The 22,355-nt window shown below is 41.6% G+C and overlaps 1 protein-coding gene across 2 annotated transcripts in view; it reads right to left on the bottom strand.

Annotated features, from left to right (window-relative positions):
* Positions 1 to 898: 898 nt before the first annotated feature.
* The window catches only part of jmjd1cb (jumonji domain containing 1Cb), a 150,354-nt gene continuing 128,897 nt past the window's right edge, over positions 899 to 22,355 (bottom strand). For both annotated transcript variants that reach the window (XM_086141088.1, XM_086141089.1), the window contains exons 13-31: positions 21,580 to 21,752; positions 15,593 to 15,755; positions 12,301 to 14,767; positions 11,791 to 11,992; positions 10,759 to 10,973; positions 10,530 to 10,682; positions 8,930 to 9,019; positions 8,611 to 8,735; positions 6,866 to 7,103; positions 6,565 to 6,785; positions 6,131 to 6,475; positions 5,492 to 5,660; positions 5,320 to 5,410; positions 5,109 to 5,239; positions 4,105 to 4,227; positions 3,411 to 3,550; positions 3,151 to 3,327; positions 2,619 to 2,750; positions 899 to 2,042 (exon numbers count right to left, since the gene is read on the bottom strand). In XM_086141088.1, the coding sequence (XP_085997214.1) occupies positions 1,950 to 2,042; positions 2,619 to 2,750; positions 3,151 to 3,327; positions 3,411 to 3,550; positions 4,105 to 4,227; positions 5,109 to 5,239; positions 5,320 to 5,410; positions 5,492 to 5,660; positions 6,131 to 6,475; positions 6,565 to 6,785; positions 6,866 to 7,103; positions 8,611 to 8,735; positions 8,930 to 9,019; positions 10,530 to 10,682; positions 10,759 to 10,973; positions 11,791 to 11,992; positions 12,301 to 14,767; positions 15,593 to 15,755; positions 21,580 to 21,752 (5,448 nt within the window). In that variant the 3' untranslated portion in view covers positions 899 to 1,949. The remainder of the gene's footprint in view (positions 2,043 to 2,618; positions 2,751 to 3,150; positions 3,328 to 3,410; positions 3,551 to 4,104; positions 4,228 to 5,108; positions 5,240 to 5,319; positions 5,411 to 5,491; positions 5,661 to 6,130; positions 6,476 to 6,564; positions 6,786 to 6,865; positions 7,104 to 8,610; positions 8,736 to 8,929; positions 9,020 to 10,529; positions 10,683 to 10,758; positions 10,974 to 11,790; positions 11,993 to 12,300; positions 14,768 to 15,592; positions 15,756 to 21,579; positions 21,753 to 22,355) is intronic.

Below are 22,355 nucleotides of genomic sequence, written 5' to 3'. Positions count from 1 at the left end.
GTGGTTCAGGGGGCCTCCTATGATGAAAAACTAGAATGGATCTTGTTCTTCCTTGCCCGTATGTGGAACATATAGGATATCAGTCTGGAGCCAGGACAAGCACAGCTGGCTCTATGGATGCCAAACATCAACTCCTTGACAGGGATGGAGTCCTAGCTAGAGCGCAAGGCTAAGCAGCTATGGCTAAATATATTTGGACTTGCCTAGATACACCATGGGGGCTCCAAATCCAGTTTCCTTGAGATGATTTAGGACTCTTTTCCACTCTGATATTACACCTAGTGAGAGGCAGAGAGTAGGTGTGGCCATTTTTTTACTTGGTGCTTGTGCATTGGGATTTGTCATGATTGACGAGAGGGTAAGCTCCTTCTGCCTTCAAGTGCAGGGATCAGCTCCCACTGTTGTGTCTGTTTAGACAGTAGAGACCTTGGAGGGTGTACTGGAGCATTCAATGTTCACTTGGGCTTGAAAATGAGACCTGTAAAGGTTGGGAGGAATAACCTCCCTGATCTCAACCCAAGTGTTAATAGACCACTCTTGCTCTTCACATATTCACCATAACAAACATCATGTTTAGGCATAAAGAAGTCCATACTGTATGTGCATTTAGACCACGGCATCCCAGTCCACTGATGATCAATTTTGTTGTTGTGTCAGCAGACTTGCAGTGACATGTCTTGGACACTTGTGGTCCTTTTTCTTTTAAATTGAATTATACTTTTTTTTCTACAATTTTTTCTCAAATTAGCTGTAAAATTTGAGCCTATTTACATGTTTCACTAATTTAAAATAATTTTAAAGTAAAATATATGACAAATATTTTAGTTCCTTCTCCAGTGGGTTACACCCAGATACCACCATAAGCTATAATCACACATTATTGAAAACACTCACAAAATGTTAGACAAATCCATTTTAATGGAAAATGTAAAGCCCATTTGATCTTAAATGTACAAAGCATGTAACATTTGCACTTTATTTATTTGAAAATCAAGCAAGCCATGTTGTATAAAAATACCTCAATGAATGTATATATGTATATATTTACACATTTAGCTATGTTTTTCATTATTTCATCTTTCAGCTTCAAAAAATTACCATAGTAATTCTTAACAAAACAAAATCAAGACAATTAATTCTTATTTAAATAAATTACATCTTTTTGTAAATTACTCAATTTTACACAGAATACTTTGTCATAAAATGCTTAAGTGTAGAAGCTTTTTCCTTTACATAATATAATTTTACAATCTTTACAACAGTTTGGCAGTTCATCTTCAAAAAATGTATTTATGGCAGGAGGACTAAAGAAAAGAATCTTTCCCAAAGTTACAGGCATTAGCTGGTGTGTGTTCCATGTCTGTCTGTGCGTATGTGTTTGTCCTCAATCACAGTAGAGCCGTATTACAACTGAAAACCACATAAAAAACAGAACAACTGCACAAGTCACATTTAAATGAATGATTTTTGTCTCAACAGCACGTGATGAGTGAGTTATAAAATAAATACATCTTTACAAAGGAAATTATAGCAAAATAAAATCAGATGGAGAATCACTTCAGAAAAGAATGAAAAGAGATAGTACAGAGTGAACAAGTTTTTCAGATCCTGAAGCTGCTGGTGATGCTGCTCTCATACTATTTTGATACCTCCGATGGAGGTTGAAGCCCCGGTCTTGCATTTTGTTCTGATGGCCTCACTTCACAAGTCAACAAGTGGCTTAAATGAGGCCTTCAGCCAGCACTTATTTTCCCATTATTTGTAAGGTGTCTGACACGGAAACAGAGGAACTTCCCTTTCAGTCCTCCATGTCTGGCACTGAAGATTTGTGGAGGTGTGGGAAGTGGGTGTGACCATGAAAATTACTGGGTCACATGAGCAGGTTAACTCAATGACCTTTAGCATTGACTATATGATGCAGTCCTGCTAAAGTGGACAAGATGCTGACATCATGAGTGCTCCTCTTCTTTTTCCTCCCCATTGGTACTCCACTTCAATGAATGCACCGCCTCCTTTACACAGTGGTACAGGATGTTTTTCACCTTTATGAACAAAACAACTTGGTATTAATTAATAGACAGACCATACTTTAATATTCTTTGGGAAATAACCCTATTTGGGACTGATCGGGCCAACCCCAATAATACAATAATTTTTCAAATACATTGCTGTCTTGTGGGCAGTGACAAAGCACCCTCATAATATTATTACTTTAGCACCATTTTGAATGTGTCATGCAATTACACTACCCGCTGAGCTCCTGTTTTTTTTTTGTTTTGAATCCTTATGCAACATCACTGTGTGACAGAACAGTGTAATCTCAATATGCCCATCTTTTTAAGGCGGATTTTCCAATTGTATTATCTTCAAATGACTGCCATATCTAAGGATTTCAAATCATTACATATGATTGAAAAATGGTTCACTAAATGAACACAGGAGTTTAATGGTGAGTTAGGAATGTGTGTCAAATTACTCTTGGCAAGCATGACAGGAGTCTCCAACTGTGTAATGAAGCAGGAAAGGGGAAGGACATCTTCCCATTTAACAACAGTATTCTGAATAAAAAAAATACAATGTTTATAATCTTGGCATGCTCCATTAATCATACTCGTCACCTGTAGTTTGTCCTCATAATTGACTTCCTCCTTGCTGGGCCGCAGCTCCTGGGTCAGGTGAAAGGAGTTGGTCACATGTTCCGGAGACACAAAATCATTGATGACTTGGACACAGCTGTGAAGGTTCTGGACCTAAGGATGTTAGGATAGTAATAGCAGGTCATGTGACTCATATAGCCCTAAAGCACAACATTAAACAATGTTGCTGTTTTTGCAAACAAAACATGATTTAAGTTTAATTCAAGTTGCTCTGTGCTCAATTAAATCATTCATAATATCTGAAATAGTTTCAAGACAGTCTTGGTACAATTATCAGCAATACAAATCGATGTGGCAAACCAAACACTGCCATTGAACATTCTGTGAGTTGCAAGTTACCTTGCCTCTTACAATATTTGCATATGTATATTCAAATAATTTTAAATCTGACAATGACATTATTTTTTCAGTACTTAAAACGTCTTATGTATTGAGCATTCTAAAGAGGGTTTTTTGTGTGTGTCTGAGTGTTTGCGTTTGCTCGTATATAAACCTGGTGCATCGCCCCAGCTGGTATGAGGACAGAGTCTCCCAGGAATTGTACTATGGTCCAGCCCTGGACACCATGGTCATCCTGTAGACGTTGCCGCTGTTTCCTGCTCAGGTACCAGCCCTGCTCTCTGATAGGATCCTGGCTCAAGGACATGTCCATACCCTGCTCCTTACAGAGCTAAGGGGAGGAAGGGGTTCTAGTTAGTGGAGAGGAAACATTATGTGGTGAAAGTGAGAAATAGAGCTAGTATAGGTGCTGACCTTGTGAAGGAACTCCTGCACTTTTTCCATGTCTTTGTTGAGGTAGATGTGCCACAGTGCTCCTGGGGTCTCACTAGAGTCCTTCAGCCTCTTGCGGACTCCCTCATCCAGATCCTCCTCCTCAAGCCGCTTTAGGACTCCTGCACACACATGACATGACATACAGACACATAAGATAATTTTCATCCTCAGTATTTTTGAACAGTATTTTTTTCAACTTAATGAATGTATCTCGACAATAGCTACCACTTAACTAACTGATTTGAGACTCTCAAAGGACTAAATAACCATGTACATGTGAAGTGAACAGCAAACAATGCGATTGATTTAATTGGGGGCAGCATCGCGCGAGGGGCAGCGCAATCTTTTTTCCTGGTTTGATTCACAGATCCTCCTGGTGTGTTGAAGTATTTTTGAGAAAGACACTGAACCCCTAACTGCTCCCCTGGCGCTGCAAGATGGCTGCCAACTGCTCATGGTTCATCCATGATGGGTTGAATGCAGAGGGGGAATTTCCTACAAGGGGTTAAAATTCCCCCCAGAAATGAATGTGGATCGATATATGATAACTATGGCTAGCATTGATATATATTTTAATGTTGAGAGTTATTTTCCTGATTGGGTCAAAATTAAAATAATGTTGCCAGGTGTAACACCCTTGTTGTCTTTTTTTGACCAAACAATGTAGTTTTACCGGTTTTAGAAAGGACTCCGTTGCCTTTGGCTACTCCCACATATACAAGGACAGAGACCACATCTGAAACTTCTACATGGAGGTTGGCAGTTCCAAAGTCCTGGTCCTGAGATGCAGCTACACCTGCAAAGATACACACTATCATCAGAACAGCTCAGTCTATCCGCAAAACAAGACAGAAATACTTCCAATGCTTTATAGCTTAGCATTATACAGCCATCAAAACATTGTCTGACAGACAGGTCAAAAATGGTTGAATCTGATCCTATTTAGAATCCAAATGTTTCACATCCTCATTCATTAGTTAGACATGTACACGTAGTAGTACATGTATTAAATAAACTTAATGTAAGCCCGAATGTCTCTGATTCCTTTCCAATGATCTTGGTCAAATTAATTTCCAATGTGATGGGAGATACGGATATCACATTAGGGCTCAGCATATCAAGGTGTGTTCTGAAAACCACTTAGTTCTTATCTGGATGTTATTGCAAATTTATTGTCCAAAAAGTGATGCCACACCAGTCAACCTTAGCATCAAAATGATCAATTTCTGCTATTTTATTTATTTTTTTTAATTTCTTTTTCAAATAATAAATAAATACATGTATAATAAAGTATATAATCTTTTGTATTATAATAATGAATTTAAATTTTGCATTTAACTTCCAAATATTATAATTCAGTGACTTAGTTGTGGGCATACAGTAGTGATTGGTTTGAGTGACTGGAGAGGAGGTTTGTTGCTAATGCTTGACTATAAGATACAGAGGACCTCAGAGGTTGAAACTGAAGCGCAAGAGTCAGATGTAAGTTAATATTAAGTGGTAATATAAATTTAACAAACAGAAAATGGGAATTGCACTTCTCATGACACAAATCATGTCTGATTATATCGCTGTGATATTTTTAGTATTTATCTCAGGGATTTGACAAAGTACTTTCAAAAGGTCTTAAGTTTACAACAGCTGCTAGGAAACATAAAGTCTGCCTATTGTACATACCATAGGCGCAGCAGAGTCTGGGTCCCAAATCTGGCCGTACAAAAAAAGATGGTAGATGGGAAGCAAGGTTGAGGTTGCCCTCTGGATCAGAATACTCAGGTAGGGGTAGGTTCTTCATTAGGTCATCATATCTGGAAAGAACACAGCAGATTACAGTTTTGTTTTTGAGCTTGAAATGTGACGTGTAAAACACACACACAAGATTGTGAACCTTGAGGGCATGAGGGCCATGAACTCCTCTCCGGAAGGCCAGTCCTTAAGTCTGTACACCATGGGGTCCCCATTCTTGGACTTTAGCCTCTCTGAATAAATCACAGCAGTTTAGTTACAGATGATCATAAATAATGATCAACATTTCACCTGACAAACTAAAATCAACTCACTGGTGATATCCTCAAAGCCATCCCAGAACTCTTTGATCCCGGAGTTAGAGACCACCTGGTCCTTACAGTTGAGGAGGTCCCCCTGGTGGTCTGCAAACTCCTGGTTAAAGGATTCAGCTTTCCACAGGCTGGCATTTAGTCGCTTATGGATCCCTGAGACTAGCACAGGCTGCTCATGCACACAAGCACACACACGATCAATCAGTTGTTGTAATTATGATGACACATACTTTTCTATATTCCTAGAAACAAGTAGTTAAATGCCATTGATATTGATGTATCCTCTTAATACTACATCTGGTTTCCTTCCATTTCTGCTTTGTCAAATACTTTATTTATATAAATATAAATATATAAATATTATATAAATATTTATATGACTTCTCGTAGTAGTAATACTACTATTTCAAATGATGCTACAACATATTTACTGATGCTATTTCTACTACTGCTAGTGTGTTTCCAAATATTACTAATACTGTTTTTGAGTTCTACTCCTGCTGTTACAAACACAGTCCCACATATGTACAATGTGTCTCCCAAAATTAAAAGGTAACTAAATGCATTGAACCATATTGCATCTGCTATTCTTAATAGTGCTAATTCTAATACTACTGCTCTATAATATGCATACGGTACCTGTCCCAGCTTCCAGCTCTCTCTGAATAGCTTCCAGTTGTCCTGGTTGCGGTGATCTTTGAGCCACAACAATCTTCTATTATTCAACCAACAGTGGGGAATGTCTTGATACTGATTGGAGGATTCCTCTGTAGAAGCTTGAATAACAGCGGTTGACTTCTTCCTGTCTGGTTTTGTTTCCTCAGAAATTATGGGGACAGGGTTGTTGTTGCAATGACTCATTGGCTCATGCTTGATAGACAGCTTCGTGGCGATGTTCTGACGGCTGGCAGGGATCTTATTCTCAACAACAGAAGCAATAATGTCATCAAGAATATTTGGCATGGTTCTTCCACCTTTTCCCGTCTGTGAAAAATGGAATTCAGACAATATATCAGAAACAGGAGTGAACCTGATTTCTTGGTGACACACTGAGAAATTTCAATATGTACTACCTGTGAGGCTGTGGAGTAAACTGGTGCAAATGCAATGCCTGCATCGGTAGAGCCCAGCTTCAGCTTGCCTGCAGTGTTTGTAAGCAGATCTCTCAGAGTTGAGCCCTGCTCTGTGCTATTTGCAACCAGAGATGTGGTTTTACACTGCTGCAACACCTCTAGACTGTCCCCCTCCTTCTCCTCCTTAATTGATTTCCCCAACTTCATGAGGTCTTTGTTTTCTGTTAGTGGAAGTGGAAGACTAATGTCAGAAATACTACAACAGTGTCATTACAAATAAACCAAAAAAACTTGCACCCACCTTTCTTTTCCTCCCTGGACTTTTGTTCTGCCAGGTCTGCTAGAAAATGCAGAGGGGATTGAGACTCTGGTGGGGTAAGGGAAGGACTTCCTGTGTCACGACATGGACTAGTGCTTCCACCTCTTCCTCCGTTTGTCTCCACCTTGATTCCTCCCTGATCAGAGCTCTGCTGTTGAAAACCTGACTCAGCTTTCACAAGAGACAGTTTGTTGCTGTGATTCAGAACATTCTGAAGTACCTGGAAGATAGGAAACAGTCAGAGGTGATTATGTTCAAAAAATGCTGTTATTTTTCATGTGATTATTTAACAAGTGTTTATGTAAATTACATTAGCAGGTATCAATGAATTATTTACTGTAAGATTTCGAAGGTTTCCTTTGTTTTGATATATTCCCACTTTCAACTATGCAAAGAACAAAGCACACTGATTGGCCATCTTTCAACAGCAAAACAATAAAAATTAAAAAAAAAACATATATATATCAGATTTATATTTAGAATAAATCAGAATTAACAGATTTCTGTCTTTCTTGTTGTTTTGATCATTTGTAACATAATTTCTTTTTTTCCCTGAAATTTGCTGATCCATTTTTTTTCAAAGGACCACTACATTAATTTCAAAATCATGTTGGAATTGGCTAAAATGATTGTAAATTCACAAACAGGTAATTTTGGAATATTGTCTTCAATCTGCAAGTATCATTCATAAATCTATACAGTTTGATAATTATTAGAATAGTCTATAGCCACATTTATTTGAAAAGATAACACGAGTGATCTCATGTACGAATAGTGTGGTGCGTATGCATTAAAATGGATGGATAAAATCCGACCTATTTGCTCTCTGAGATAAAAACACAGTTTTGAATGATCAAGACCTGAAATAAGTTCTGAAATTGACTATTTCATCGATGTCCTATACATGGTTACATGTGGGCACTGGTAGTTGTGCAACATTGGCAGCTTTAGTGCCACCATAAGACATTGCCAATAGAAGAGCTCAGAGGAAGAGTGTCTTCAGGGGCCTTGCTGACCTGCTGGCTCAGGATGATGACTGGCTTTTCATCTGATTTAGATAACTAACAGCAATCCAGTTTCTTTAAAATTCTTCTTTTTAATGTTTCTGGTGTGTTTGCTACTGATATTTGGGCAAAGGTGAAACCATGTATTAATATCCATTTGCATAATATTTAAAGGGGGGGTAGGGTGGTCCATGTGACACATATAGCTACGCTCAATTCCAAGCCAGTTGAGATGTATCAAGGAAAGGTGCACAGGAGCAAGGTTACACACAGATTCATTCATACTAAAATTGTGTGTAAGCAGTACACAGTATTGGGTGTATGCCATCTGCAGTATGAAAGCCACGTAATCCATCGTACATGAGACATTTAAATCAGCAATAAACTTCTTGAGAATGGTCTGGTGATAATGTAGTTTTATGCACCTAAAGTAAACATTGATATAGCTTAATTATTTTTCTTAATTATTTTTCTTTAAAGTGTCATTAAATTTACTTGAAAGTTAAAGATTCTACTTAAAAAAGGATATCAATAATCAAAATTACAAATTGGCAACATTTTTAACTCATGATCAACGCTTTAAGATTTTAGCAGTTGACCACCAACATTAGGGATGCCGATATATGTGAAAAGCAGAGAATAATAGTATGTACGAAAAAGTATGAAAGGAACAGCACAGAGTGGTTAATACAGGGGAGCTAATCTCTAGGGTAGGAGAAATACCTGGGAAACCCCGTTGGTAGCTGCAATTTTGTTAAGGAGGTTTTGTTTGTTGGTGCAGATGCAGTGTGATTTGATGTTGTGTTTTTCTCTGAGGGAGTGCATGGAAGTCACCAACTCAGACAGCACTGAAACAACAACATGACAATATGTGATTTAAAGATCTGAGGAGAAAATGTTGAAGGCTTTAGTTTATTTTGGAGTGAAAGGCTGAGTGATTTCATCACACAAAACAAACAGATTGAAAACTAGTATGTTGTTCAATACATATTGAAAAAAACAGGGTTTGATTCATAATACATGACATGAGTGAAATCTATACCTGTGCCAGGTATAATCTGTGTTGGCATGAGGTGTTTGTGATCATGGGGTTGGCCTTTCACACACTTAAGCCAGGCATACAGCTCTTTATCTGAAAACAAACAGGAGCATTTAGCTCAACAGCTAAAACAAACAAGTGCAAGTACAAGTGCAAATGAAAAAAATGCAGTTTTCTCATTTTGTACACAATGTATATAGAGAACTTCTGTCATTAGTATCATGTGACTTTCATAGATACAGACTTGTGCATAAAAAGTGTCAATAGGACTTATAAAAGTTCCTATTCTTTCAAGATTATATTAAGTAACAATCAAAGTAGTTTAACAGCAATCAATATGTTCCTCTCTTTCTTGCCAATCTTGGGAAATATGCTCCTAATTTCTTTTTCAGTGCTGCATTACATACAGTGCCTTAGTTATAAGGCAGTACTCATAATTTTAAGTGCATTCAAGTATGATTGCACCAGTTAAGTTTCAGCCTTCTATCTCAATTTCCTCCTATCTCCATTTTTCATGAATGAATAATTTCGAATGTGTCACCAATCTGCTGCTTGGTAAAACAGAAACTTAGACGACAGCAGAGAGCATCAGCGAATCATTTGCGTCATTACTCTAAATATGACAAGAAATACTGCAGTCCTACAGTATTCATCATGTTCTGGTGACTGAGTTATTCTACCCTCCAAATAACTTTCTTTATTCAATAGACTTGTTGACTAACTTTTCTATAATTTTTGTGCTTTTGTAGTAGATAACAACCTTTATGGATTTCAAATTATATTATAAATAATTATCTACTTATATTTTCCATTTGTGGAACTGTGTTTGTTTTATTTCATACTTTACAGCAGTGGTCCCCAACCTTTTTATCACCGCGAACCGGTCAACGCTTGAAAATTTAATGCGGATGGGGAGGGGGATTGGCCTCAGAGCGCTCTGACTCGCGACTCGGGGGGGTTGCATGGAACACGTAGATTGTTTTTATTGCAACTGTAATAATAAACGTGTACCCACTGTATGGATCCAACTTTCCTGCCTTTGAAGTAAAAACTTTCCGTCTGACGTCTGTTTTTTACTCATTTTGCTAGCTTGTGGGTTACGTTTTTGGCGCTCAAGTGACCGAGATGTAACGTAGAGATTCCGGTCATTGTTCAAAATAAAAGACTTTTCAAAATAAAGATTGTTCAGACTCAGAAACTAAAACCAACGGAAATAATTGATTATTTCTTGTGTGGCCCGGTACCAAATGATCCATGGACCAGTACCAGTCTGCTTAATAGTACTATGGGCTGGCAGACACAAAAACAATTGTATTTTTCTCTGTGTTTTCCCATCCTCAATATGAACCCCTTTTTCCTTTTATGGTCCTGAAAGACAATTGGACAACATGTGTATCATGCTATTATTAACTGGACACTGAAAGGGCCTTTAAACTTCTGTCACACACTGTTACTTCAAATTATCAAAAACAATTTATAGGTTCAAAGCTTGCTGAAAGACAAAAAAAGTATGTAGACCTTAGTGGGGCTGAGCCAGAAAGTCAGGTCATAACTATTGCATCACGTTTTGTAAGGCGTAGAATACAAAACATTAATAACTAACCTTTAGAGTTCCTCCTCTCTTTGGCCTTGTAGCAGTCCAAACAGACAACAAAGCCACATTTCTGACAGACCCAGTGGATGTTAAAGAGTGTTGCCTCGCAGGCATCGCACATCTCCCTAACCCCTCTTACAGCACGCTTCCACACCAACTTGGCTGAGAACACACATGAAATTAGGTTCAGTTTGCAATCTCATTAAAATTATCTTGCCTATATGGTTGAAATACCTACCATCCTTCTTCAGCCAAGAGGCTGCAGTATTCTCCATTACAACCATTTGACAGAACTTGTCCCCAATTAGGCTGAGAATATACTTGGCTGTGATTTGATCAAGGTGGCTATCCTCCATTGTCCCAGGGATCCACAGAGCCAGGGCTTCATTGTCAAACTGGTCCGGAGTGGAGAAGCCATCCATCCGGATTATTCCATTTTTACTGTAGGAGAGGCTGGAATAGAGAAAGTGACACTGGCCACCTGAAACGCTGTCCTCCTTATTGCATTATGATTATTTTACTCTTTTGTTCTTCACAGCTCATGTTGTATTTTCCAAATACTCAGAGAGCAGTTTCATTAGAATGCAAGGCTTTCAGATATATTTAAAACGACTCAGTTAGCTCAGGTCATTAAGGTCGGTGATATACAAACAATGAAAGACATAAATGCAAGGCACACTGTATATTAAAGCAAAGTTGGGACTGTTGTTTAAATAAAAAAGCAGTGTGTCATGAATTCTCAGTAAATTCTATTTTGGCAGAGATACACTCATGTTCTTTAAACACAAACACTAGAGATTTAACATGTTGAGGTTTTGCTAACCTTTGTTAAGTTTAACATGCTGTTGAAAATATTGTTCTTCTTTTTTAACCTTTTTTCATCTAATCATAGTAGGAGAGGGTCATGGGACAAAGTCTGTGGGGAGTAGCACTTTGTAGCCTGAGCTTTGATGCCAAAAATACTCAAAAATAATTTGTAGTTGAATTACTAGGATTATCCTATTGGTACATTAGACTGGTATATTTATATATTTGCACCTGCTGTGTGCAGTATGATTTTTCAAAATGGTTTTAAAAATCACTTCTGAAAGGTTTTGTAATTTCTGGAATAGAAACAATTGACCTGAATTGCAATCTTTAAGATCTGGGAACTTCAGTACCAAATTTGGGAAGGTTAACAACATTAGACACCAACATGAACACTGTCATAGTCACAAATCCCAAGAAAATGAAGTAAAAGGAAAGTACAGGGTAGAGTGATCATTTTTACCGTCTGAAATAATAGAAGCGACAGAAGACAGGAGAATGCACTGGCTCCTCGCCCTTTTTGCTGCGGACTACCCTGCACTCTCGACACTTTTGCAGATTGGCTCCAATTTCAGAGCAGGAATCATCTTGTAGGAAAGACTCTCCAGTCTGTTTTAGCTTCTTCACCTTCCTCCAGTCTTTAAGGACAGAGCGTGGGATCCCATCTGGATACACAACATTAGTAAACAATACTTGAGCTTTATTGGGTCACTAACAAAGAGCAACAAAACATTTGACAGTAACTTTAGTAGTTAATATTGTGGGAGTAGCTTATGCTAAATCTGGCGTGTAATGATAAGGTCAGTTACCTTACATCCTTTGTCATAACATATTTAGCTATTGTGATGGCACAGTTAGAAATGATCAATTACTTGGATTATGCTAACCGTGCACTAATAAGCCCCTGTAGCAGTTAGACTAGAAAAATAATTAAAAAACTGTGGGAGCAATACAGAGAATTTCAAAAACTTACTACTGCTGGCCATCTTGAGCTTGGTTTTCTCTTTGGCTGAACGGAAAATGCCATTTGGCTTACCATCATCTTCATCCTTCTCACTTTCTCCTTTCTTTTTTGCCATGTCATTTTGTTTCTTCTTATAGGTTGGTTTAGGCTGGCGCTTGGCTCTGCCCTCCATTTTGCTCTCACTGGCATCTGAGTCATCTCCCCCACTCTCTGAAGCTGATTCATATGTCCGTTTGTTACCTCGCCTCAAGGAAGGAGCTGATTTCCTTTCTTCTGCTCCTGCTGCTCCTCCCAGTTTCTCTTCTGACTGTTTCTCTTTCTCTTCTTTGTTCCCAGTGTCTTTGTTCAACTCAACCTCACTGGATGTAGAAGCACTGAGATTAACAGTGCAGGGTTTAATCATTTCAGACATGGCTGTGGTGTTAATTGGCTTTGGTGTTACTGTGCTGGTGGTGCTCAACACTTTGTCTGTTGTAAGAACAGCTGAGCTTGCAGTAGCAGTTGTGTTCCTGTCTTCTTCTGAGTGTCGGGTTAACCAGGCTTTCTTCAATTTATGGTAGTTAATAGCCTGCCCACTGCTTGTTGAGGAAGGTCCAGGCGACTGGCCATTGGGGATGGGGCTGGACTTACCAGGAGCTGTTCTGCCACTTACTGAACTGTTGCTACTCTTCTCAATTGCGGATGAAGAGATTTGACTGATGGGAGGTGGGGGAGGGGAGCTGCATGTTGGAGTTTTGTCAAGTGGATCCACAGTTAATGATGAGTTTCCAAGTGTGATGGACATGGGAGCAGTGGAAGAGTTGCATCTGGATTGGGCTGCTGCCAGGGCGGCTTTGTGCTTCTTGAGGTGAACAAAAGAGGGAGAGTAAGGATAACTGGAACCAGAAATGGAACTAGACCTTGGGATGAAGCTTGGACTGGGTTGTCTTTTTCTTGAAGGACAATAGGGAGGCAATGATCCCTCTGATAATGTGGTATTCGGCCCTAAACTCCCCTGGTTCTCTCCAGGTCCAAAGTGTTGCAGGGTCTGGCCACAAATGCCACTTTTATGAACCGAAACTTCAGAATGACATGATGCTGAATAGCCCAGCTCAGGAGTAGTTGCACCACTCATACTCTGCACAACAAAAGCTGAGGAAACAGCAGACTTGCAAACAGATTTTGTGGTACTCACTCCCATAGTTCCCATCATGCCCCTCATAGCAGTCTTTTTATACTGGAGACACATGTTAGAATTGGGTTGGATAACTCTAACAACTCCATGGTCTTTTAAACTTTCTCCTAATCTTGGACATTCCCCTTGAAGTTTGGGTGGATATAACTTACCTTGAGATAAGTCCTTGAGGATTATAGCACCAGATTTGTTTGCACCAACAGAACTGTCATACTTAAGGGATGTGGATGGATGGACAATGACAGATGCTGTTGCAGCCTGGGGCGTTCTTTTTACTACTCCTTTCTCTCCAGCAAGTAAGCCTCCTCTTTCATGACTCATCTCTCCACCTCGCAATGAATCTGTTGATGGAGTCATAATATCCCCACTGATGGCTGAAACAATAGAGGCAGAAGCAGTTCCAAGACCTTTGACATCCCTGAGTTCTGGTAATAGTGTGGGGGGCTTCTGCTGCTCTTCTGATCTTTTGCCTCCAGTTGCAGCTAAGCTAACTGGCTGGATGGGTGTGAGGGTAGGTGGTGATAAGCGTCCATAACCTGCTCTCTCCCTTTCCTTCTCTCTCTCTCGATCTCGGTCTGCTGCCTCTTTCCGTTCTAGTGCATGTTGAGTAGGGGGATGGAAGACAGGAGCCCGGTGAAGAGATGGCATTGCCCTGAGGTGGTGTTGCTGCTGGTGCTGGCGGTGGTTGGAGATCAAAGAAGAGGGTGCTGTAGAAGATGGAGAAATGGCAGGTCTGCAGTGGTCAAGCTTCTCGACAACTGTATGTAGCTGCTGTTGTTGGATAAGTGTAACCTGCTGGCTGATCTGCTCTGTGATTCTCCCAGTGAATCCCTCTCCCCCACCTGGCTGGTGCTTAATGAGGGGAGGAGGCTTAGAGAGGGACACTTTAGAACTGTAGTTACCAAGAGACAGAATACCTGGGCTTGGCACAACTGCACCAACACTTGCCACATCCCCCCGAGCTCCAATGGAAACCTTGCCATAATAAGAGCTGAGGTTGTTAGAGGGATACAGTCTTGGGGGGTCATTTACTATGCTGTTGGACAGAGTGGTAAAGTAGTTGCTCTTTTCAGACTGGATAAGATGAGAATGGGTGTGAACTGCCTTTGGAATGGGGGAGGTCAGAGTTGGTATCCTGAGAGGAAAGGCAGGATCTTGGTCTCTCTCTCTGTCCCTGTCAATTCCAGGATCACAGGACCGTTGAATCTTAGCAGTGAACGGAGCAACTTCGATGCTCTCTTTCAGGATTTGTCGATTCTCTTCTTTGTATTTACTGGCTCTGTCTACTGCCTGAAGCGTGTCCTTGGGAAGAAAAGAAAATGCTTTTATGTTAAGTAAGTTAAGTTAAATACTTAATTGATCTCATGCACACAAATTACGGTTCAAAACTCAGTTGTTGTTATATGAAATATACACAACAGGTATTATTAACATGTTTTTATGGAGAGGTGACAAAGTAAATAGTCTGCCTTTTGTAGGCGCCAGATACACACACACACACACACACACACACACACACGGGTGGGAGGACGACTTCTGGGACATTCTGATAGATAAACCTCCAATTCAAGGGGAGCAGTGTGTTTTTTTCCTGGTCACAGAATACTGTACCAGACCCATGTTCCTAAGTCAGAAAAAAAAGGATTGGGGATGGGATACAGCCCAAGGGGGAGTAGTTCAAACATCTCAGGGTCTTGTTCACAAGAGTTTTTTGACATGACACAAGCTTCTTGCAAAGTTTAAGACAATGTAATGGAGGCAGCGTTGTGGCATCACAAGTGCCAGAAGAGCAGTCACGGGTTTATTGTCTTGCTCAACACACTTTGACACACTTGGAGGAGCTGGGAATCAAACCAGGAATGTTCGGTTCCAAAGACAATTGCTCAACCTCCTGCACTGCGCCGTCCCCAACATGCAAACTTATTGGATGGAGAACTTACAAATACAATGATTCAAATCTTCAAAATCAGATATTTGCGCATTAATTTTGAAGATTCTCATGATCTAGATCACGGCACTCGGTTCTAATTTTCTTATGGTGGCAGCTGGACTTTACCACTGTTGGTAACCAAAATGAGGATAAAGATGGGTCTTTCAAATTTTCTGGCCTGTGTGTCGGTAATATACCTGTGTGTTGGCAAGACCTGACTTGCGGTGGGAGTCTAAATAGAGGTGGTGTAGATGGATGTCTTTCCCTGTGGGGATCCTAGCGCTGTCTGTGCGTTCCTGCTTCAACTGGGCCAGCATCAAAGTCCTAATGGGATCCACAAAGCCCTTCTTTTCCACTTCTCTGCAGAGACAAAAGTGAAAAAAGTGGGAAAACAACATTTGTTTTTGATCCCCCTCTACTAATGAATGAGACAAGGATGACAAGTAAACAACAGCCCTACATTGTTTAAACAGCAGTCTACAAGTAATCAAACCTAGGAAATTACTAAACTGTATGTTAGAATGGTAATAAATGGATTGGCCTCAAGAGAACCCTGTGAATAAAGACACATTATTTGGGTTTATTTGCTAATTCAAGCAATTTGAATGACCATACCTTAAGTAAGGCAATAAAGAGTGCCTGTGTCTGGGTTTTCTCGGGTAACAAAGAGCCAAGTATTACATAAAGAGAATACAAACTGCTGAATGGATAGCATCCTGTCAAGAATTGCTCTAATATTGGATCAGTGCCATCTCACTTCATCAGAAATACCTAGTAGCATCCAATTTTCTCCCATGGTAATATTAGCTGGCTATCGCCACTGTTTGTCCTCTATTTTCTCCAAATTTGGAGAAAATGAGTACTGTCTAATAAAACAAAACATAGACTGCTTTGCACCTTTTTCCTGTATAACAAATGTATGTAATCGAGCTGCCAAGAACCTGCCACATCAATGTATGAGATAAATCAGAATCAGAAATACTTTATTGATTCTGTAAGAAATTGAGAGATCCCAGATGCTCCATACAGATAGAAATGAAAATAAGTAAAATTAGATAAACAGAAATAAAAGAACAAAGATAATCAAATATAAGTACTGCCTGGAGTTAGGATAAAGAAATTACAAGAGCGAATACAACCAGGTGGATAGTAAGATGAGATCAGACTGAGTTTAACAGCCTCATCACCACAGGCAAGAATGACCTCTTGTGATGTTTGGAAGTGCACCCTGGTGTAACAGTATACTGCTGAATAAACTCCTGTTATTGGCCAGCATGCCATGGTGTGGGTAAAAAGTGCTGAGAATTGCCCTTCTTTTGGAAAACATTCCCCTGCCAGACACCAATGTTGGAGAGTCAAGCTTCGACCCCATAACAATGCTGACCTTACTGATTAGTTTAAGTCTGTTGGTGTAAGACACCTTCAGACTAATACCCCAGCATACAACAGCATAAAAGATGGTGCTGGCCATGACACTTATAAAACATCCTGAGCATTGTCTGACACATGTTGAAGGACCTCAGCTGCCTCAGGAAGTATCGATCAGGCTCTTCTTATAGACTGCATTAGGGATTTTTGTCCAGTTCAGTTTGCTGTCAATATGGACGCCCAGGTATTTGTTGTCATCCATAATGTTCACATAAAATAGAATAACCAGGATAGCAGGTGATTTGGACCTTCTAAATTTCACAATCAACTCCTTTGTCTTTGATACAATAGGCAACAGATGGTTCAGCTCCCATCAAAAGACAATGAAGTCCACAACAGCCGGGTATTAGCCGAGTCATCAGAAAATTTCGGAGGGTGGCAGGCCTCAGTGCTTTATCTGAAATCAGAGATGTAGATGATGAAGAGAGGACTGTCCCTTGTGGTGCCCTGGTGTTGCAGACCACTCTGTCTATGGTCTGTCAGTAAGATAACCCACTATCCAGGACACAGAGGAGGCATCTTGCTGCATGAATGACAACTTAGCACAAAGTAGAGATAGCCAGATGGTGTTAAATGCACAGGAGTTGTCAAAGAAAAGATGACTCTCACAGTACATGCAGGATGCTCCAGACAAGCATAGATGTGATTCAGCAGGTAGGCGATGGCATTATCAACCTGTAGGTGGGGCTGGTCAAGACGTGGCCACACCGTGGGCTGGGGATGATCCAGGATGAGCCTCTCAAGAGTCTTCATTGCATGAGACGTCAGGCCTGAAGTCCCAAAAGACACTAGGATGTGTTGTCTTAGGAACTGGGACAATATGAGACGTCCTCCACAGCAAGAGGACTCTGTAAACTTAGGCTCACCCTGAAAATATATTGAAGAATACCAGCGAGCTGGGTTGCACAAGCTGTAAGAACGAGGGATCAAACCATCCGGTCCCCCAAATACCTGCCTGGGTAGAGCTTGCTCAGCTGTCTCCCAACTTTGTCCTCAAATAAGGTCATTGGTGGAGGCTGGGTGAGAAGGGGTTCTGGACAACAAAGAGTCACTGGGGGATGGGGGAAGACAGAAGAGAGAGTAGGTGGCGGTATGGCTGAGGGTGGCAGGCAGGCCAATTTGGGGATGAGCTTGCCGCAATGTTGGACCTTTCACAAAGCAAATTCAACTCAGTCCTGTCTGCCCCGTGCTTAGCCCTTTTATTGTTGGATGTCCAAACTGGAATAATGGAGTCAGTGCAAAAGGGGATACATCCAGTGATGCACTAGGTGAGCTAATCAATGTCCTTTCCACGGGGCTCACAACAGCCTGTTCCCTCGACACAACCCTGCAATGTCTCAAAGACACCCTCCGTCCAACACCTAAACGTCCTAGTGGATACAGACTGCCTCTTCACGAAAGGTACATAGCAGGGGGCAAAGCAAGTGCACCAGGTCATGGTCAGACCTACCCAGTGGAGGGAAGGGGGAGGAACTGTATATGTCCACAGTGTTTGCATACAAAAGATCTAGAATTCTCTCTTGTTTAGTGGTACAGATCACACACGGGGGTACAGATCCGTTCTTTGATAGTCATATGAGCAGGGTTACACCAGCGATTGTTGATCAAGATGGCGGGAAACCCTTCTATTTGCTGCACGTGTTTTGTCCTGATTGGCTCAAACAATATAGAATCCCATGATGGACATGTTCCCAACATCATTTCCCTCATGGAGCAAAGATTCAGAAAAGCACATCACACGATATTCCCTGTACTCCTTACTACAAGGCAACGCAGTCATTTCATTAAACTTGTTTCCCAGACATTGTGTGTTTCCAATAATGCTAGATGGGAGGAACAGCTTATATCATCTTATCTCAAAAAGCCTCTGCTGTTCCACTTCCTCTCATTTCCTTCTCCACCGTCTTCCACCTCAGAATCTGCTGTGTTTTTCTCCAGAGTTAAGCCAACACTGTGATCTCAAAGCAATCAGCTGACCCCTGGAGCAAACAAAGCTGCTGCACTGCTGTCCTAACTCTCAATGAAAGAAGGGATTTCATGTGTCTTATCAAATTCAAGTCAAAGGCCATTGTTAGAAAATGTTAAATTTGCTTTTCATGATACCATTAAATTCTATGTAAAGTTGAAAATAAAGTTGGGCTGCTTCCTATTTATCCTTTATGTTCTAGATAAGCTTTCAATTTCTGTTTTTCATTGCTCTGAGGTATATTGACTATTCCATGGAAAGCATATCAAGATGGAGACTGCGTCTACATTTCTTCCCATTAAGTAAGAATGAGGCCAAAATATTGGAATTTGAAAAAAAAATGGTAAATGGTCGATGGGGCTACAATTTGGGGCTTCAGTTACTGCAAGGCATCATGGTTTTATACTGTCATGACTTGATAAATTAATCCTAGTCAGCAGTAACCATTCATTTATCGATCCATCTTTCTGCAGCTTATTCAGAGTTCGGTCGTGGGGGCAGCAGCCTAAGCAGAGAGACAAAGACTTCCCTCTTCCTTGCTACTTTATCCAGCTTTTCTGTGTGAATCAAGAGGTGTTCCCAGGCCAGCCGAGTCATCGTCTCACACCAGCGTGCCCCGAGTCTTCCCCATGGACTCCTGCCTGAACGAGTGTTGCCTGCGTGAAACAGCTTACTTACCAGGGAGGCATCCTGACCAGATGCCTGAGCTGCCTTGTCTAGCTCCCCGCCTCATCTAGCACCCTAATCATAGGTGAGGGTTAGAAAGATAGTCAACTGGTAAATTAAGAGCTTCGCCTTAATTAGCCATGACAGGCCAATGCAGTCCACTTTACTGCTGAGGCTGCCTGTCGATCTCCGGCTTAATTTTTCCCAGCAGTCATGAACAAGACCGAGTGTGGAGCCACACTTCAACCATGTCGACCCAACTCTAACAGCGGACCATTCTCGCTGTGGCACTTGACACTCCTGTTGTCGTTGCAAAGCGACCTGGCCTCCGAGTTTCAACATGTTTAAATGCTGTTCCACCTGCGTGGAATTTTTTTCAGACAGTGCCAGGTACTTCTTGATTGTCGTGGCGCTGAACCAGCAATTCATGCAGCGAACCATAGAGCTGTTGTGCAACCCTCTGCCACACAGTAGATACGCCGCCCTCAAATTACTTCTGCTCCGGAGGTGCAGCCTGTCTGCTGTGGAGCCATCCGGTTTGGGTGACGGGTTGGCCGTGGACCTGATGGACAATGTGCTGTCACTACATGGATTGGACAAAGGCAGTTTCCTTTTCTCGCACGTCATCCTGTGCCAGCTCTTGCTTCTAGTGCACACGGCCTTGGCTAACTCCTAGGGTCTGGCCAATGGTGACTGCCTGACAGAGAAGGCCGACCGCATCCTGCCAGCTACCAGGGAGCTCGCAATCCAGAACGTGGTTCTTGCCCATCTCACCCATTGTCCATAGTGTTAACAACCGATGCATCTGATATTGCCATTGGGGCTGTAGTTGGACAACGTGTGTCAAATGCATGGCAGCCTCTTGCATTCTTTTGCTGCCAACTGCTGGATAGCAAGCACAAGCATAGTGTTTATGACATGGAGTTGTTGAGCCTGCATCTGGCATAATTTCCGATTAAGGCCAATCCTTCACTGCTTATGTGGATCACAAGCCACTGACTTTCGCCATGTCCAAAGTGGCTGAGCCATGCAGTGCCAGCTCGCAGCCATTTCAGAGTTCACGATGGGCATTCAACTGGGAAGTCAACTGAGTTGGACTTCCCATCCTCAGACATATGCTGATATGTCTGAGGATGGGAAGTCCAACTCAGTTGATTGCCTGCTGCGTGTGCTCCTGTGCCCTGTGCACATTGGGATGGATTTCTCAGCTATGGCCTCCAACCAGACAGGCGACCCAGGAGATTTTGCCCTGAAATCAATGCACACTGGCCTCAAACTGGTGTATGTGATTGTGAATGTAATCCTGGCCAGGTGCTTTAACCATGTCCATGTCCACCTGGTGGGCCCTCTACCTCCTTTGCAGGGTTTTGCATACCTGCTCACCATGGTTGATCAAACCACCAGCTGGCTGAGGCTGTCCCCCTGTCCTCCATGACGAGCTTTTACTTGTCACGGGCGGGTCTTTCTTCCTGGGTCACCGTTTTTGGCACCACGTCAGAGATCACTTCGGATAGGGGCCCACAGTGTTGTGTCGGCGCTCAGGTTGGCACTGGCGGGGTCATTGGAGGCAAATGTGCACCCTACTATATATAGGCCGGTGTAGGGAATGGGTCATGCTGGATCGGCTGAAGTCAGCGCACAGGGTGGCTGGGGAAGTTCTGTTTCCTTTGCCAGGTTCCCTGTTGAGATTGCCCTCGAGCAGTGCCTCCACAGGTTCAATGTCTGGTGCCTCCTTCTTCTTCAATTGGGGGATGACGCAGTCGTTAGGGCAGGCTCCTCAAGCCTCCCATGAAAGACGAGTTAGTTGGAGTCCCTTCTGGGTGTTACGGGAGAGGGGGATTTGTGGCAGACACTAAAGGACTGGCCTGTCACCCCACGGGACTGGGGGCTTGGGTGTGCTTTAGGTCGGGGGCATTATAGTCCATTGAAGTTCGCTATCAGTTTGGTGTTGGTGTTAAAGGAATAAAGTTAGAACTCGCCTTTGTCTACGCAATTCTTCCTTTTAACACCATACGATCAAGTTTTCCATTTTAATCAAGAAACATTAAACTTATGTTGGACATTTAAATCGGTCTTGTGCATAGGAAAGGAATGGCAAATATGAAGGACCGTTCTTTAACTCACTCTTTGTGAATGTCCACACAGGCCTTTGATTGTGGAGGACTTGAATGTGTGTTGATTTTAACTGGGGGGCGTTGGGCATCCGCACTGGCTGGTCGGACAGGAACATGACTCAGCAAACTCAGGCCATCACCAGCATTACCAACAGCCTGGTGTAGCCATGGACTGGCAGTGTTCTGGACAAAACATACCCATGTACACAATTAATCCACAGAAATGTTGGTAATATTTATTGAAAGGCATTAATAAAATCAAGCTATCCAACTAAGTCAACCAAAACATGTTTTAACAACGTATTTGACTGATTCTGATGTTTAAAAATGCTCAATAGTCACTGTTGATAATGATGGTAACTCCTTAACACAGTATTTTTATCATAACATCTTAGTATCACCTCTTTACAAATTTAATCAGAAATGACCAAAATTGCAACCTTGTGACACATGACAGAGAAAATAACACTGTCTACAATACTGTCTACAAAATGTCATCATCAGCTTATTTCAGGGTTTGGTCGCAGTGGCAGTGGACTAAGCAGAGCTTCCCAGGCGTCCCTCTACCGAGCCTCACTTTCCAGCGTCTGAGGTGGTCTCAAGCCAGTCAGGAACTCTTATTATGCCAAGAGGTCCTACACCTACCCTAGAGCTTTTGCACAGTCAGACGTACCTGCAAAACCTATCAAGGATGCTGTGAGTATACTGGGACCAAATGGCCTCGTAGTTATCGTCCCAGTCCCACTTGTTCTTTCAGGGCCTCCCACAGAGCTCCCAGTGAAACAT

The sequence above is a fragment of the Fistularia commersonii genome, chromosome 33 (genome assembly GCF_037954325.1).
Source record: "Fistularia commersonii isolate RoL2024-O1a breed Wild chromosome 33, RoL_Fcom_v1.0, whole genome shotgun sequence".
Lineage (NCBI taxonomy): Eukaryota > Metazoa > Chordata > Actinopteri > Syngnathiformes > Fistulariidae > Fistularia > Fistularia commersonii.
The sequence above is the reverse complement of the archived record's forward strand: the minus strand, read 5'-3'. Positions and strand labels throughout refer to the sequence as shown.